This window comes from Phacochoerus africanus, chromosome 16 (genome assembly GCF_016906955.1).
Source record: "Phacochoerus africanus isolate WHEZ1 chromosome 16, ROS_Pafr_v1, whole genome shotgun sequence".
Classification (NCBI taxonomy): domain Eukaryota; kingdom Metazoa; phylum Chordata; class Mammalia; order Artiodactyla; family Suidae; genus Phacochoerus; species Phacochoerus africanus.
This window is the reverse complement of record NC_062559.1, coordinates 16,121,766-16,141,512: the sequence shown is the minus strand read 5'-3', so window position 1 is coordinate 16,141,512 and position 19,747 is coordinate 16,121,766. Positions and strand designations below refer to the sequence as shown.

General features: G+C 39.7%; 1 protein-coding gene across 3 annotated transcripts in view; it reads right to left on the bottom strand.

Moving 5' to 3' along the window:
- Positions 1-19,747, bottom strand: part of CHCHD3 (coiled-coil-helix-coiled-coil-helix domain containing 3) — a 276,415-nt gene that overhangs the window by 164,671 nt on the left and 91,997 nt on the right. For all 3 annotated transcript variants that reach the window (XM_047763786.1, XM_047763784.1, XM_047763785.1), the window contains exon 4: positions 7,949-8,066. In XM_047763786.1, coding sequence (XP_047619742.1) covers positions 7,949-8,066 — 118 coding nt within the window. The remainder of the gene's footprint in view (positions 1-7,948; positions 8,067-19,747) is intronic.

Below are 19,747 nucleotides of genomic sequence, written 5' to 3'. Positions count from 1 at the left end.
AAAACATGGAACTATAACCAGCCTTTGCGCCTTCCTTGCCTATGGATTTTTACTCAGTGCTTTCCACACCCCACCTGTCACCCCTAACGGCCCAAGTGATGGCATGTCAATAAGCTATCATGGCTGGGCTACCACACGGGACACAACTAAACAAGAGTTGCCCTGAGCCAACCGGTTTGTAATAACTTGATGAATTTTTTAAAGTGCATTTGGAATGACAATACGACGGCACATTCTAAGCAGGGTTGTTCAATACGATGGCTCGTCGGCAAGAACATCAACAGCATTATATTCAACTCCTCTAATTACTCTGTCAACAGGTCACACAGAATGAGACTATGGCTTGGGAAAAAAAAAAAAAGCAACACCAGCGAAATGCAGTCACCTCTGCATTGTGTTCACTGGACAGACTCTCCAATAGACAATGAGATTTACCCTCCACTCTCAGAGGAATGCCCAGCTATTCTCTCCTCTAGGCCCCTCAGTATCTATCTGCTCAGCATGACACCAGGCTTCGCACGGGCTATTTGGTAATGTAAGACCCTAGGCATTCCTGCAAATCTTGAGAAGGATGGGGGGTTAGACTATGTACGTTTGAGAAGTATTCTTCATCTGGTTATGATTTCGGGATATAAACAAGCACTACTGACATCTGTAAGAGCAGTCCTATTTTTTCTCTGGGCTCTAGACATCAAGACCAGGTTGGCATACTTCGAAAAAGCATAGATTTCTCTTTTCCTACTACCATAGCCAACAAACATCCCAGAACCTGTCTTGCCACTCCAAGAATATCTGATTAACAATCTCTTCACAGGGCTCTGCGCATTCCAGCTGACAAGGATGATGCTGCCTTAACACACACAGGAGATAAAGACCACACAAGAGAACAAAGAACAAAAGGGAGAGCCTGGGATAGGGATGGTTAGTCCTGGAAGCCATGAAGGGCTGCTGAATCCAAACATTTACATAGGCGGCACCTCAGCTCCCACCTGTCATGAGGGCCCCTGTCCTTTAAATTTCCCGGTAAGATAGGAACTGAGCAAGAGGCAGGAAGTAGGGGTGTGCAGATGAATCCCAGGTCCCACTCTCATCAATAACACTGAGGAAAATGTCTTATGCCTAAGTGGCTTAAATCTCTCAGACATAAAGTAGAAATTCTGTATTTAAATAGTCCACAAAAGCAAAAGTTCAAAGCCATTAACTTCATTTTTGGCATTCAAAGCAAACATGCCCTGCATGTCAAAACAATTGGTCCTTAGTGTCTACACCAAGAAAACCAGCCCTGGGCGCACATAACCAGAGAGAGTGCATTATAATCAAAGTACTAAATTGCACCCTCAAAACCAGCAAACATTTTTTAAAAGTATTTTTTAAGTGCCCAACAAAAGAACCCAGGATAACCATTGCTGCACTACAACTTCATTCACCTGGTTAATTTTAATGATACTGAAAGCCCAAAGTGATCACTCTTACTGTTCTTACACACAGAACTTTTGAGCATGAACCATGTTGATCATTTCAAAATTACAACCCCCAAGTGTATCCTTTGCCCTTGGCCAAAATCACACTTATAGCTGGGCAACAATGGTGTTCTTATCTACTTCCTCTAATTTAGTCATTTTCCTCCAAATCCCAAATTCAAAACCTTTTTCTCTTTTACCATGAAATTTCAACTGTCACAGTTTGAAGCACAAACAAAACACAGAACTGAAAAGCACATAGCACAAAATTAATCAATTCTTCTTGATTGCTTCACTGGTGCACTTCAGACAAAAGGGAAACTGGGGATGAAAAGTGACATTTTGGTGAAACAGTTGCTTAAATTTGCGCTTACCATAATTTTTGTGTGTTTTTCTCCTACAGATAGGAGGTTTAACAAATTCAAATATAAGTTAGGAAAAAAAAAAAAACACCCGAGGTAAGAATCATCTTCCCCACACACCCTATATTTGACTGGAGATGGAAATTCAGGAAAAGCAACCACATCTAATTCATCTTTGTATCCCCAGCAATGATGGTTCCCAGCACGTAGTGGGTGTTCAGTACCTGTGTGATGGAGGGGACATAGAAAAGGATGATCTCTCTGTTCCCATTTGTTTCCTCCTCTACGCCATCCTTCACACTTCACTAGAGAGAGCTATCAAAATGCCACCTAATCTTTTCATTTCAAAACTCTGCATGTATAAAGTGCAGCGTTCTTTGGGTTGCACAAATGCTCATGATCTTAGCCCTGCCATCTTCCTCTGCTTTACCCCTCAACACTCCATGCCCTGTACTTCCCACTTAGCAATTCCTTGTAGCGTCCCAGTGTCCCCCCGGCTTCCTTGCTTTTGCCTCAGTACTGGAGGCTGGGCCACCCCTACTCCTCAACCATACGTACAACTCCTGCTCAGAGAGCAAGATTCTGCTCAGGAACCACTTCTTAGGAAATCTTTTCATGACCTCCCCACTTCCTCGCCTCCCATTTCCACAACCTAAGTAGATTCCATTCTTCATTCATTAAATCAGCAAGCATTTATTGACTATTTACTCTCTGCCAGGCCCTGGTATATATATTAGGCACTCAAATGAGCGTGAACAAGTGCAGATACAGCAATGGGTTAAAAGAAGTTCCTGCTTTCACTTAAGCCAGAATTCTCACAAGAATATAAGTAGCATGGCCCTATTATAGACTTAGCACTTTTTAACATTATTTTTCATGTAGCTATCTCCCACATTACACTGTGAGTTCCTTAAGGATTTTTGTCTTTTTCATTTATATATCCTTAGTATCTAGCACTGTGTTTTTCATACAGTAGGCACTGAATAAAACATCGTCCAAAAACTGAAGGAAACTATTTTACATTTAGTTTTATAAGCTCCAGAATATTTACGTAAATATTTCCTTAAGTAAACTGTGGCTTCTTTTCAGGTTTAGAATGAAAAAGAAACAAGAAAATACCACAAACTTCTGTAGTGATAAAAAAAAAAAACTAACGTTAAATCAGCATAGTTTAATAAGACAGAAAGTCAATCAACATTGTAATTGGCATTTTAAAAAGAAATCAAACAGACTGCAAAGGCAAATAAACACAACTCTCTATTCTTTAATTTTAAAAAATCCTATGACACAACAAATATTAAATTTAGACGTATGAGACCTCAAAGATACACAAATGTCAAGACACATATACAGGTTTCCTCTTTCAGCTCCTAAGAAGCATTCCTTTAATGTGAATTTTACTGAACATTTTCGTGTGGATAATATATCATCGGTGAACTGTCTCTGCAAAACCTCTGGGTAGAATCAGAGGTACGAGTCAGCGAGAGTAGAGGGAAGGGCTGGAATCCTCTCCTTGAATCTAGAGTGGGCCTTCACTGCTTCTCTAGCCACAGCAATCCTTCCAAAGGAGGAAATTTTCATACGATCCTATTTTAAAATTTCAACAACAGGGCCACCATGACTTTGCCCTTAAAAGAGCTTCAATAAAGTTAGCTGCTACAACAGCTGTGGGAAGAAAAGCCTGGACTCGCATCTAAGGAGACAGCAATCTAAATGTCAACTGCTCGTGGGCGGAGGATGGGGAGGGGAAGGAGGAGTCAGTTTTATTTCACAGAACCAATATCACAACTGTTTGGGGTTTTTTTTTTCCCCTTAGTTCTTCTGAAAGACAGCTTTTCAGTTTCTTCAAAGGTGGGAAATCCAAACTTTACTTTCTTGCTGGCTGCAATATTTGGGTTCTAAATAAAGAGGAACAATTCGATGTTTGGCCATCACTCAAAAAAAAAGGTTAAGAATGATAGCCAAGGGGTCCCAGCACCCACAGCAGAACAGCCTTGGAGAGACTCTCACATGAGATGGGTTCTGAGGACGCCCACTTTCCCAGCTGGGCACTAAGGCACTAACAGACAGCACAGGCTTGAAGTCATGTTTACACAACACGTGATTTACAGGACAGTGGGATGAGGAATCTGAACTCTGGACTGTATACCGTGGGGAGGGGGGGCACAGCAGAAAGAACTTTCTACCCCCTAAACATTAACTGTTTCCTCAGAATTTTTTTATGTTTAACATGACATAAAATTTACTATCTTAACCATTTAGAAGTGTACAGTTCCGGAGTATAAAATACATGCCCGCTGCTGCACAACCAATCTCCTGAACTCTTTTCATCTTGCAAAACCAAAACTCCATACCGATTAGAAAGCTTCATTCCTACCTGTGCTCAGCCTCTCGCAAATGCCTTCTGTCTCCAAACCTGACTACTCTAGGTACCTCATGTAAGTGGAATCAAACAGTATTTATCTTTTTGGGACTGTCTTATTTCAATTAGCGTAACGTCCCCAAGGCTCATCTATGATGTCATAATTTCCTTCCTTTTTAAGACTGAATAACACTCCACTGTATGCAGACAACACATTTTTACTTATGTGTTCAACCACGAATGGACACTCTGTTGCTTCCACCTTTTGGCTACTATGAACAATACTGCTATGGACATGGATGTACAAATATCTCTTCAAGATCCTGCTTTCAATTCTTTTGGATAAAGACCCAGAAGTGTGGATTGCTGAATCAGTGATTCGAGTTTTAATTTTTTTGAGGAACCGCCATTCTCTTTTCCAGAGTGGCTATACCATTTTATCACCCCAGAACATCCCTACCAATCCCTGTTATTGCCTGTTTGTTTTTTTTTATTAATATTAGCCATCCTAAGAAGTATAAAGTGGTTCTTTAGTAACTTTCACATTTTCCAAGTTTTCTACAATATCCCTGTATTATTTTAATGATTAAAGGAAAATTCAGTAAAATACACTCAACCATTAAAAGTGATCACGAAAAGATATACTTACTGGTATAGAAAGACCTTTATCATATAGTCTAAACATTTGTGGGGTTTTTTGTTTTTTGGTTTTTTTTTGTCTTTTTGCCATTTCTTCGGCCGCTCCCGTGGCATATAGAAGTTCCCAGGCTAGGGCTCCAATCGGAGTTGTAGCCACTGGTCTACGCCAGGGTCACAGCAACGCAGGATCCAAGCCATGTCTGCAACCCACACCACAGCTCACGGCAATGCTGGATCCTTAACCCACTGAGCAAGGGCAGGGATTGAACCCGCAACCTCATGGTTCCTAGTCAGATTCGTTAACCTCTGCGCCACGACGGGAACTCCTAAACTTTTTTTTAAATGTGAAGGTTCCTCTAAGAATTACATAAGATGCTGTAGACTACCATCTGTGTTTGGGGAAATACAATTACACATATTAATATCAATGTTTTATACAGACTCAGTGTAATGTGAGAAGAAATATAAAACAATAAACCAGAACATTAACAAGAATTATCTCTGGATAGTGGTAACCTAACTGATTTTAGTTTTTTTGTATTTATTTTCTGATCTTTACCTAATGAATACGCATGTCTGCTACGAAAGCGAATAACAATAATAAAGGGAGTGATTTGGCAAATAAGTTGGGAGTTTCTAAATTGCTGTAGGCAGCCATGTTGCCATGGCCATGAACTTAACTGTCTGAGCCAGGATCCCCTGAATGTTCGAGCCAGGATCCCCTGAATCAGCTCTAATCCTGTTGTTTAAATTCTACTTTTAGCCCCTAAATGCTTTGAGGGCTTGGTTTGGCTATTATTATGACAGATGCTAAAAATCAGGAGTTGTGAATACAGTAATTTGCCGCCTTTATCCTGCAACTGCAGAATCGGTAAAGAAGAGATATACAAAACAGAATATACAATGCCAATTTCTTTTCCTATTATTATTATTTTTTTCTTTTCATGGCCAAACCTACAGCATATGGAAGTTCCCAGGCTAGGGGACGAATCGGAGCTGGAGCTGCAGCTGCTGGCCTACACCACAGCAATGCAGAATCCAAGCCTCGTCTGCAACCTGTGCCAAAGTTTGCAGCAACACCAGATCCTGAACCCACTGAGTGAGGACAGGGGTCAAATCCACATTCTCACAGACACTTTGTCAGTTCTTAACCTACTGAGCCACAATGGGAACTCCAACAATGACAATTTTGTAAAGCTTAACCCGAAGTCAAAAATATATACACGACAGGAAATAAATAGGATTTATAAGGTACAAGGGGAAAAAATGGGCTGAAGATACACTGTTCCAACCAAGCTGCATTACATAATGAGTTAATATTAAGAAAATTTTTTAATACTTTCACATTTCTTATGAAAACTCTCCCTTTTTATGCCTTCTCATATGCATGCGTCTTTAATGAGTTTTTTGAAAAATCCCAATCATGCTTCTCTCCATGCACCAAGAGAACAAGACAACACATCCAAATTTAGGCAAAGAGAAGTCGAGAAAGGAGTGCTTCACAGCCAAGAGGCAAAGCTGGGGCACAAAGAAAAATGCCAAGCAAGGACTGTTCTGCTCACTAGACTCGGAGAAGCTTTTTCCCTCACCATCCTCAACCACGAGCACGTTAACCCTCTCCACTCCACCCCTGGCCTTGAAACTGGGAGGCGGTAACGTCTGTGGAAATGACCCTTCAGCACACTGGCCGGACATGTTTTTAACTTCCTCAAAAACACCCTCCAACTCAGGAGCGCAGCAGATGTCATGATTAAATCACTCAACACTTAACAGCTTCAATTCAAAATTATCCCTCATTCACAACACATGACTTGCCTTCCACAGCTCGTGGCCTAGGTTCCACTCAAGGTCTGCGTGCTTATGAGGCACCAGCCCGTCCCTTGACTTTCCTTTCTTAGTCCATCGTTTCTGTTCTGGCTTCACTGTCTACCCGTCTCATCTAGCCGGGATCCTGGATTAGTCACTGAAGAAATGGAGTCACTACACACTGGCTTCCTCATATGTTCTCTGTTGGTGTCTGGTCATGGGTTAGTCTCTCCAAGAAAGAAGCAAGGGAAAGAACAGAAGAGGACAGAAACTGATCTTTTCTTATACATGTTTAATGATTCCCAGCTGCCTGCTGACCAAGGGACATCACCCTGAGTTCTGCACTCAAAGTTCCCCACTACATAGTCACATTTTACCTCTCCAATGAGTCCCAGCCACATTCCAATGAGCATTAAAGCTTCTGAGAAGTTAGAAAAGCGACATGCTGGCTTCTAGAAAGGCAAAACTAAGAGTTGAGTAGTCAGGACCCGAGGCTTCACCCAGAGCAGCTCCACTTTTATTTAGCAATGGGAAATTATTCAATCTACCATGTTGCATGCAGAAGACACCACTGTTCACCCATTAAAAACTACATTTTGGTGAACTACATTTTGGTGCTATAAAAGTTCATGATGCTAACCACTATGGACAGCACTACCCAAAGTCCTAAATAGGTGACAGACCTAGGAATAAGAATTTTTTAGAAGGAAACCCGTAAACCACGGATATGCGAGAATGACGGATTTATGGGTGCCTTTCAAATTTTCTTCTATTAGTAATCATTTCACACATGGTTATGTATCCTTTTCTTTTAATGTTTTAAAAATATTTTATATGAAAAAATTATTCCTTTTCTTATAAAAGATGGTCACCCAAGCCCGTGCTCTACATGTTCCTTTTTCTGAAGCCCAGAAAGTAACTGATCAAACCTCACTCACCTTTGCTGAAGACTTCCCGGGCTAACATCCAGCAGTTGCCAGCAAGGACAGACACAAGCTAGGCTGCTGGCCCTAGAGGTTTCAAATAAAGTGAAACTAAAAGCAAGGGGAATGGGAGCAACCAAACAATATCCCTTCAGGCAAGATGCACATGCCTGAGCCTCCGTGTTGATCTTTTCTTCAATAATTCCTGTTACACCTGCCTTAAAGTCCTTGGTGGTTAATCTTAGCCAGTTCTCAGCCCCTTGTAAAAGGCAAAAACAGGGAAGCTCTCAACAAAGAGAACATGAATGTTACCCACACTGAAAGTTGGCTAGCATTTCCCAAACATCAGAGATTTCCTTATAGACAAGACCTTTCGACTAAATCTTTAATACTCACCAGGTGCTTAGCCTTAGCCCGCTCCTCCTCATTTGCTATCCTCTCGCGAAGAATGGCTCTGGTTAACTGCTCGTTGGCAAAAGCCTTCTCTCGGTCCAGTTCTTTGTCTTGCTTTAGTCTAAAAAGACAACAAAGGTCAAACTTAGGGGGGGGGAGATTTTAGCAGTTGACATCATTTTTTAAATGAATACTTAAATTAAAAGATAGAAACAGCCACAGAGTTAGTAGCTGCAACCATCTCGGCCTAGTATTTAACGAAAGGAGACATATTTTCTAGTAAATCCCCAGGCAATCCCTACCTAACAATTTAAAATAACAAAATTCAAATACATCAAGAAGCAAATCAATTTGACCGCTGAACTAGTTTTACAAAGTTCCTCTTACGTCAAATTGATATCTGCCCCCCTCAAATATACCATTCCTGGTGCCTCCATCTGCCCCTGGAGAAAGAAGTAATGCATCTCTAATTAACAAGCCACCCACAAGACAAATATTTGAAGGTCACCATCATCTTCCCATCAAAATTGACTCAACTGTTGACTGAATACACACCAGGCACCGTGCAAGGCATTGATGACACAGTGCTGAACAAAGACCAGTCCCTGTCCTTGTGGACCTGACATTGCGGAGAGAACTAAAAACACAATTAAGATATCTTTCCTCCCAATGAATGGCTCATTTTCCAACAATCCTTATCTGCAAAAATGGCTAGACCTTTCAACAGCAGGACTCTTCACTTGTGGAATGACTCCAATTTATCCCTCAGCTCCAAAATAAATGTAACTGTGCAGAGATGGTCCAACAAGATAAGGCAGCAGAGCATCACCTCCCAGGACTCCCACGAAATGCTAATCCTACTAATGAGCATCCGATTGCATTCAGTCTATCAGTAACCTCGTCTCACAATTAGATCATACTAAGTTACAATCTGCTAAAACCCCTCCACTGTGCATGACAAGGATAAATTACTTTGGCACCGATCTTTGCCATAATGCCTGGCACTTAAAGGTATTCAGTAATCACTGAATGAGAGTGCATTTTAGTTTAATTTCATGGACAAAGATTTTCTGATTGCCTTTTCTTCTTTGAGAGAATAACCCCTGTATACCATCATATCCCCAAAGGCATAAGCAATGCTTTAAAAAAGAAAAATTGTTAGGTTGGTATAAGTGAAATTCTGAGTGCAATCTACTTCCTAAGAGGGAATGATGAGCCCCAGACTGAACTCAGTACTAGTTTATCAAATTTCAGTTTTAAAAAAGATGCTTGTAAAGAAATAAGATAAACATTTTAGTTACTATTTTTAAAACTGCTACATCATGCTGATACCCTGAAATTCTAAGAAATCAATTGTAACAGATAAAATCACTTTGTAAACTACATTCCAAAGTTATAGTGCTTTCCCCCCTAAATATTAAACATGTATGGTTTTGTGTCTTGAATAAAGACAAATAATAGAAACAAATATACTTTTACCCAAATAAATCCCGGAGTTACATAAAAGGAAAGCAACTCCAAAAACAAGTGGTCTAAAGAAGGACATTTCAAGAACATATAAGCACGCAACACATTAGGTAAGTAGCAGAAACGGTAACAGTGGGGTCAGGAATACAGAGGAAATAGTGATTTTCTGAAAAGAAGAAAATCTCCAAATTTACTAAATATATCATGACCATAGATAGCTATGTCTTCTTCATCTTTTTTCCCAAATTTTTCACCAATAAGTTCTGTTTTATTTTTATGATCAAGGACTCCTAGAATGTAAACTGCCTCTCATGACTCTAGCAGCCCTATCCTTGCCCATGCTCCCTTCTTTCTTTCCCACTTGTCCCTAAGCTCCACCAAGACAAGGACCTGGTCTGTTTTTGTTTTTTCACTGTCGTATCCCCCGGGCTTCAAACAGTGCCTACCATATAGTCAAGGGCTCAAAAAATACTTGAGTGTGCACCTGACTGAAGGACTGGCACATTTCCACCCACAGACAAACATGGAAAACAGGCTACAGAAAATAGAATGCTGAGGGACTTAAGAAACTGGAAACACAAATTAAGCCCGACAAGGGCCGAGCCACCATAATGTTAAATGTCACAAGTATGATGGTTCCAGGGTACACGAACCTAAACCAAAGGGTGACTTACAGTTCACCTTTCAGAGCTTGTGAAATGGCAACACCCTATTATGCTTGACACTTGACAGAAGAGAGACTGGGAGTGGCACAAATTGACCAAAAAGAAACTGTCCTTTTTTAACTCTTACTCTTATTTATCTCTACAAATAGACCTGTACAAGTTTTCACATAGTTTAAAGGAACATCTGCAAATAAAATGAAGAAAAGAAAGGTCTGTGTTTATAAAACAAAACTTTAAGAAGCCTGGGAGTTCCCATAGTGGCTCAGTGGGTTAAGAACCTGACATTGTCTCCATGAGGATGCAGGTTCAATCCCTGGCCTCGCTCAGTGGGTTAAGGCTCCAGGGCTGCTGCCAGCCACAGCACAGGTCACGGATATGGCTTGGATGCAGTGTTGCCGAGGCTGTGGCGTGGGGCTCAGCTGCAGCTCCTATTTGACCCCTAGCCTGGGAACTTCCATATGCTACAGGTGCCCAGTCGTAAAAAGAAAAACAAAACAAACAAAAAAACCCAAACACGAAAAAACAAACAAAAAATCTGAGAGTTCCCTGGTGGCCTAATGATTAGGATTTGGTGCTTTCACTGCTGTGGCTGCAAGTTAAAACCCTGTCTAGGAATTCCTACAGGTGTAAGCATGGCCAAAAAAAAGAGAAGAAGTCTGATGGTAGGACCAAGAACAAATTCTCATTGCCTACCTGCATCTCAGTGGTACAATCCAAAAAAACTTCAGTTTTCTCAGCTTTTAAAATTTGAAGGTTGAGATTTACTGCCTTAAGGTTCCTTGCAGTTAAAAGTTTTACAAACATCGTACATTAAATATATTACTCTCCATTCCAAAAATCTCTTGAGAAAAGTAGTGGCAGGGGATAAAGGAAACAAAGGAGTATTATCTCCGGATTTCATAATTTTTATTCAATGGGCACTTATATTTCTAGTCTCACCCTTAGCGTTTCCTACCACTTGATAAAAACTGTACACTAGGTAAGAGTAAATGGGATCCACAAATTCACTCAGTATATAATTTGTGGAGACAGGCATTATTTTGATACTGTAAATAAAACAGTGAGCAAAGCAGACACAGTCCCTACTCTCATGAAGTTTCAACTCTGACAAAGCCATTATTTTTCAAAGTGAGGGAGGTCCCTGGTGGCCTGGTGGTTAAGTATCTGGCACTGGCACTGCTGGTGCTCAGGTCCTATCCCTGGCCTAGGAAATTATGTGTGCCACAGTCACAGCCAAAAACAAAACAAAACCCAAAAAAAAATTCGAATAAAAATATAAACTAAGGCTGCTATGAAACTATATGGGTGGGAATGGATATCTGAATTGAAATCTAAGGGACATAAAATGAGCAATATTGGGAAAGGAAAAGTGTCTTAGAGGAAACACCCGTCAGGTCCAGTGGCACAAGAAATTACTTTCTGTAGTTAAACTTCTGTACTGCCTTTTCAGATACCAAAGCTGGATGATCTAGGTCACTAAGAGCCCCCGCCCCACCCCACCCCACACACACACTTTTCGATAAAAATTAGCACAAGGCTTTGGAAGCTTAAAATTGCCTTTGCAATTGTAGGGGGGAAAATCAGAAAATTTTAGAAGAAGGTTTTGCTTTCTTCCAGATTATTTTGGAGTACAGAATTTCAGGGAAATGGTGTAATTAATCGAGCTTTCATTTAGTTCAGTGCCCTTAGAAATAAAACCAATAGACTAGAAATTTCTAAACTGTACTATTACTCATTTTTCCACCTCTCCCCTCCACATAATTCATTTATAACAATATTTCCTTCGAATAAGCTTCCTCTTTTACAGATTCATTTAGATCATTTAATGATCTACAAAAACTGCTTGTATTCTCTGAAGCTCCAGGCTCTTTCCAAAGCTTCCTCTCAGTGCCCTTGCTTTCATATTCCATCAGCCTAGTCTAGTCCATGGCCATCTATGAGAGGTAGATGTCTGTGTGATCAACCAATTTTTCTCTTATTCTGAACCCAATGCAAAGACTCTGTTTTCTGGGCCTGAGTGCTACTGGCCCCCTTGAGTATACATCCAAAGCCAGGTTGTTCTGTAAACACTCCTCAAGGGAAAAAGTGAAGCATTCATTGACAAGAGAAGATGGGACTTTACTCTCAAGTCTCTGGGAAAGGGGAGGGGGGAGGAAGGAAGGCATGAGATAAAGTAAGGCTTTCATTATTGACTTGGGTTTCCAAAGCTTTAAGAACTATCTCAAAAGAAAACTAAACACACCAAGCATCTTGGAGAATACATTCTCTTTTTTTATTTACTGGCATTTCCCACTTATTACTTCAGATCTCCTGGTCTAATATTATTCTACATTAAGCCCCTGATTTAAGTTTCATTTAAATTTCCTTCTTTTAAATACATATCTCTCCTCATTTAAATTCTCTAGAGTTTTAAGCAAAGAAGTAGGAGTTTAGTGTAAACTTTTCTTATTTGCATTAAGTAATTGGATAGCTTGCCTAAGCTTAATGAAACAAATAACAGTCAGCTTGGCTCTGCCCTTATACCTCAAGCCCTGGCAACTTAGCTCTTGCTCTCAGTATATTCTCAATCAGCTAAAAGATTTAAGATACACCAGCAAAATGAATTTCTAAAACCCAGCCAAATCTCCTATAATGAATATTAGTACATGTCCTTTAAATGAAAAAATAAATAAATAAATAAGAGTAATAAACTACTCATATATATTCAATTCTCATATCTGGTGTATAAAATCTAATTCTATATATTTCAGTTTATACGTAAAAACCAGCCAATATTATTTTATTCCAAAGAATCTAAAGGTTTTAATAAAATGGGAAGGAGCATCTTAAAGATAACTTTAGCTGGGCAATTTTTATATATTCAACTGCGTCGTCCTCCATGAAGGCGGCATTACTATCTTCCTTTTTTTTTAACATGAGAAAAAATACGTGCAAAAGCACACAGGAGACAGGAAATGACCTGATCTGGTTTCCAAAGTCCTGCTTCTTAAACCTCCTGAAGAGTGACACACCCCTCCCCCAAAAGGAATCAGTTTCCATTACATTATTCACCTTTGTGGTCATATAAGAATGTTTTTTAAAAAACATATTATTCATAATTATTTTAAAAGAAGCTCATTTTTTATTTCTTCTCATTATATTAAGTCGGAGTTTGCCAGAGTCAAAATTATTATCAGGCCTTTCCAAAAGTGGCTTGGCTTTCAATGGCCCTAAAATGTTTCTTTGAACCTGTGCACTGTTCATTTAGCCATTCACAAATACTCAGATTTATCTTCATGTAGGTTGACACATAAGTAATATTATACAATTCTAGCTTAGAAAATTACTTTATAATTTAATATATAAAGCCATAATATTACTGAGGGAAAGCTGATAGGAACCTCAGATAATGGGTGAGAATAAATGGGAAACTCAGATTGTTCCAGATAAAGCAATTTGAGGAAATGATTTATCTAAAATTGAACTATGACCATTACACACAGACAACATCTGCATAGTACTGCAATGTACTTGACTCAGGCTGTTTCAAACGGTGGAAGAAAAAAATGAGCGACTACAACCTCAAAGGTCATTTTTAATTCTAATGATGAATTTTACTTTAATGCATCATATTTTGTCAGAACATGCTGAACTAGCATTCAAAATACTGTTTACTGCTCATTTTTTTAAACAGAAAAGCTGAGGTGGCAATCCAACGAACTAATTATTAGACTATTAAAAATAATGACAGAACTATACAGCTTCCTATTAATAAAGCTTTAGAAAAATAAAAGTACATAGCAAGCTTAATATTCTCAGCTCAAACTATTTCAAATCCTGGAAGGAAATGTACATGCACTGAGATTCCAAAATAAACACCTGAAGATGAATGTACATTAACAGAGCCATGCTATATTCACATATAATATGTATCTATATGTAACATCTGTGTGTGTGTTTGTATATATAATATCTATGTGTATAACAGAGAAGAGTTAGCATTTATATACTTTGTACCAGGTACAATTCTAAGCACTTGACAAGCATAATTCATTTGAATCTCAGAGCAACACTATCAAATCGATTATTCTACCTCATATGAAGAAGCTGAGGCACAGAGAAGTTATGTACACCTAAGGCTTACAGAAGTTATAATAATTTGCCCTCAGTCATGAAGCCAACGACAAGTGTAGCCAGGCAGGCAGACTTCAGAGCCTGCATTCTTACGGAAGGTGCACCCATGGACATACACACACTACACACACACACACACAAATATATATGCCATTAGAATGTAAGCCAAGCAGGGTTAGAACTTTGTCGTATGCATTACTATAACTTAGACACTAAATAGTGGCTGCCTCTTGGCAGGCATTCGATAAATATTTTTGAAAGAAATGAATATAGTACAGCATAGTTTAATACGATGAAACATAGGTACTCTTTATAAAATGGTAATTTACCCAAAAATGGCACTGTCTTGGAACGTTGAATGACTGCAATCTAGCAAATCATACAGTAAACCAGTACTATTTAACCAGCATGATGACCTGGTTCCAAATGCAACCAAGAGGTTATTTTTTTTTTAGTCACCAATGTTTCTGCGTATATATCATTTAAAATGTCATTCAGAATTTAACAATCAAGGCTTCCTTTCTCTTCACAAGAACATTTTTAAAAAGAGGTTTTTTTAAAAAAATTTAGTCAAAATCTGGACATTTTCCTGCATAGCTTCAAAATGATGCCAGAGGAAGAAAAACCTCAGCCCATAAGCGGAAGCCTACAGCTATGACCGGGATCACCCATAGCTGTAATCCTACATGACACTCACCTCCCTCCTCCAGACCATCGCCTTCCGTCATACGCCGCATATTCCTTTGCGCCTTGAGTCCCTATTTCAAGTCTCACTTGAGAACAAGTTCTAGCTGTCCTGGAATTTCTGGGACTATTATCAAACATATTCTCTTACTGCACTGAAAAACACTTTTTTATTTGAAAAGAATTCTGGTTTTAGTTCACAAGTTCATGTCACCATATCCATGGCTCCCACACCCCCCTCCCTCAGGAATTCACAACTAAATTCCCAAGAAGGAGGTTACACAACACCCCCAAAGCGCTCTTGTCCTGCATCTTCGAGAAGGACCTATGGCCTCTTTTTTATCTGGCTTAAATTGAATGTTTTCAGGCACCTTAACTACAATAATCATCTTTCCATCATAAAGTACACATCAACTGTCATAATAATCAAAACCCAACTGAACAAAGGTGAGAGTGGGGAGGTAGAGGCACACACCACTGAACAGCACCCTATCAGCAGGGCTTGAAAATACACTCTCTTTTACAAGTAGTGGGAGGCAACGCCCATGCATGACCTATGCCTACTGAAGACTTGTTTTGAAAGTATCTACATCATTTTCCCTTGTGAACAGACACCAGCTGGGTGCTGCAGGGGTTAATTTACTAAGACGCTGGAGGGGGACCAGAGAGTCCTTGAAGGAAAAAGGACCTGGAGGTCAAATGCAGGTATCTTTGAGGTAAATCCCAGTCATCAGCCCATGATGGGCAAGACAGACAGCATCTCCTCTGGCAAGCACTGGCCTCATCCCGGATGGCCTTGAGCCAGGGACAGGTGACAGTATGAGATGGCAGTTTCCTGAGGACAGGAAACCAGGACAATAATCCTGGTTCGGTGCCCTGAGAGACATGAGTGGGTCCTGGGCTATGAAGAAATGATACCATTTTAGTGTCCTCACTCATACAGAACGTACATCTAGCCTTTTACAGTGTTTTGCACTTATCTTTCTTTTTGTTAAAAGACATTTTTGCCAGGACCCATATTTTGAAATTATCCCTGTTAAGTCTTGGTAACTTGGAGACTTTTGGCCAAAGAGAGAAAAGATGCTACCATTTTCCCTAATAATAATCTATATGGGAAAATAATCTATTATTTTCTTCTTTTCTATTTCAAAGGACTTTCAAGTTTGAACCAAACTGCAACCTTTCACCCTCCACCTGCATTATGCCTCTCTAACATACACAGATACACACAGCATCTAACTCACCCTATCATTTTTTATGGTAGATGCTTTAATATAAAAGCTTGGCAGATTCCTCCATCAATTCCAGAGTAAACATTTTTAAAGAAGGAATAATCACACAAAGTCCTTTGTTATTTTTTAAATCAAGTAGTCTTTGAATTTCTAATTGTTTTTGATTCCCATATTGAGCAGCTAATTTGATTGATGCAAAAAGGTTAATGACTGTTGTCATATCTTTGCTTGTTATCGTTATATAACTGTGCTTTTATATTCTTTTTGGTGCTTAAAACCTTCATTTGTACCTTTTTTCATATCTCTTTGTTTGGTACAGCTTTGCCAACCCATTAATTTTAACTTTTATTAAGATTAATACAAATTACTTTTTTAAAATGTATGTCACAAAAATAACACATAGCTCTTGGGGTGTGTCTGTGTGTTATCTGGCAGCCTTGCTCTTTAAATGGATAATTGTGGCCAGTCACAATTATTAACAGTGTAGAAACTGATATACTTAACTTTATTTCTTTCATTTTATGTTATGTTTACCGTTATTTACTTTATTGTTATTTCTTTTCCCTTTCTTTATTTTCCCAATTATATCAAGTTACTAAAAGATTTTTGGTATTTTTCTATGTGATTAGTGGTCATTCTCTTCCTAAACATTTACAAACACCTTTTCTTCCCTACTATTAAGAGCAAAATTACGGAGTTTCCGTTGTAGCTCAGTGAGTTAAGAACCCACTAGTATCCATGAGAATGAAAGTTCAATCCCTGGCCCTGCTCAGTGAGTTAAGGATCCCACGTTGCCTCAAGCTGTGGTATAGGCCAGCAACTGCAGCTCTGATTCGACCCCTAGCCCAAGAACTTTCATATGCCACAGTGTGGTCCTAAACAGCAAAGGAATAAAAATAAAAATAAAATAATGAAAACAAAATTCCTACTCTTATCTCTACCACCATGCTCTGCAAACTCAATACGATGAAATCATCTGAGTACTCCTGACTCTCCACCCCCAAATCCTAGCTAAGAGTTCAGCGCTTTTAAATTCATACAGTGCTTGGTTTTCTCATTCTCTTTATTCTCAAGAATCCTTATTAGTAGCCTATTATATGCTCCCAGTCTATCAACCACATACATAGCGCAAAGGCTGATTCTCACAGGTTCTGCTTCTCTACTCCACCTCTCCCTATGTAAGATCTCTGTTGTAATTTGATTAGACTCTTCCTAAGTTGAACCAGTGTGTCAGATATTTAGCTATGACTCAGCTTCACACACACACCCCCGCCCCCGCTTCCATCTATCTGCTTTATGAGGTGAGAGCCAGGAGTCTCTTAACCCCACTTCAGCTAAGCAGCTGGGTCTCTGTTAGGTTCTGCCAACAGAGGGCGCCAGAGGGAGACTACTGGCGGGTAGAGGCACAGGCCTCACTGCTTCAGGCCAGCAACCCCTAGGATTCCTGCAGCAGCAGTTCAATCCAGCAGCAGCCCACACCTGCAAAATCCACCTCAAGGCACCTCACTCTGGAAATACCAACCCTGACTCCCAATAGGCTCCTCAAAAACCTGAGTGCCCAGATCCACCAGCGGCTCAAGGCTCGGAGGGGAGTACCGCCCTCCTCAGAGGTCTGAGATACAATTCCACAGTGCCCCTGCCAAGCTCCAAAGTTTTAACTCCTACCGCTTCCTGCCAGTGCCACCTCTGGGATTGCTTAGAGCTCCCATGCCCAATACAGCCTATATGAGCCACACGTGCTATTGAGCCCACGAAATGTGGCTTGTCCAAACTAAGACGTGCTGTCAATATAAAATACATACCAGATTCTTAATACTGAGTGTGAAAATAAGAACTTAGTATGTCTCACTAATACATTTTATATTGATTTTATTTTAAAATGATAATATTTTAAATATACTGGGGAAAATAAAATATCTCTGAACTATTTTCATCTATTTTTTTAATGTAGCTACCAGAAAAATTTCAATTACATAGGTGGCTCACATTACACTTCTATTAAACGGTAGTGCCTTGTGTTGTTGTTTTGCCTTTTCAGTTCTTAAATACCTCATTAACAATTCTTACATTAAATTCTCTCTGTAAAACTAACTAATGAGTTTTGTCTCCTTAGTGGATTCCAGCTGCTAGCTGTTAACATAACACATTCTCTAAATCTTTGCGTATCTGTCTCCTTTTCACCTTGACAGGTAAATGAGAGCTCAATACAGCATTTGGGGGTTTCAGTCCTTTCTCAGGAATCCCTAGATGTCATTCTACCTTCTAGCTTCCAATTTGGCAAAAAAAAAAAAAAGCCTACACCCAGGCTGATCCTTTTTTTTTTTTTTTAATAAATTAGTGGTTCATTCTGCCAGGAAGATTGTAAGATTTTTCACTTTATCCTTAGAGTCCAGGCATTTTAGTCATCTATGACCAGGTGTGCATCTTTTCTCATCAATTCCCCTAAGAACAAAGAGAAGCCTTTCAATTTGCAGACTCCAATCTTCTTCAGCTTAGTGAAATGTTTTATATCATTCAATTATCACTGTTCCTCTTTCTCTTCCCTTTACTTCCATCTAGAATTTTGTCTGTTTCATCAAATATAATATGCTAAGGGTTATTTGCCCCCATCCTTCAATATCTATGCAATTAAGATGCATCTTAAAACCGATGTCTTCCAATCAAGTGGCAAGAGACGCCAATGCTACAAACATCAAAAGCACCACTGAAATATTCCAACGGTTGTTACTCAGAAGCACCTTTCTGAGTATCTTTCTCCCTGGCTGGGGCTGTTGCTTTTCATCTCCTACCCTCCAGGGCTCAGGCCCAGTGGCTATGGGCTGAGACCTTCTCAACCCCCAGGCAAGGGAACCAAGATAAAGTCTCCCTCCCTGTTCCCATCTCCCACCCTCTATCCAGCCAGACCAGGAGACAGAGAAACCAAAATGTTCTCAGGAACATTCCGAGACAGAGGCCAACATTCCGTGCTACACCAAAACTAACCTAGTTCACACCCGTCCATCAGATGCTCTTCTAAGAAAAGGCAGCTGGAAGTCGGACTGAAAGTGCAATGAATGAGAAGACAGTGAAGATGCTTTTAAGCCTCCAACTCCTAAGAATCCCCTCCATTTTTAAAACTTCTCTTATATACTTTTTTTCCCTTTAACATTAAAAGAGTTTTGAGGCAGAGTTAAGAGATGAAAAGTGCTGGAAAGGACAATCTCAGGTACAGCACATTAATTCCTATGGAAATAATCTCCCTGTATCTTGTTTTCACTGTAAGCTGCATTTTCCTAAAAAGAAACTTTGAGGTGTAACACAGCATGCCCTGTACTACAAGCACTATGAAGTCTTTCTAGATCTACACAGCAGAGAAAACTACTACCACCAAAACACAATCAAAATAAGAGCAATTTTGCCTGGGGACACAACAACATGATCCAGTTTTGCAGCTCACGGATAATAATCAGGCCTAATTGCAGGACAGGTCTTAGAGAATCAATGGATAGAAGACAGACCACCTATACTGCAGAGGGTTGCTTTGATTAAGTATCACACAGCAGTAAGCAGTAAGCTGAAGATTGGCTGAGCAGTTGCGGGCCACCTGCTCAGCCAATTGCCATAAAGGTCAGCCTAGCTGAGAGGAGGGGCATCCACTTCGG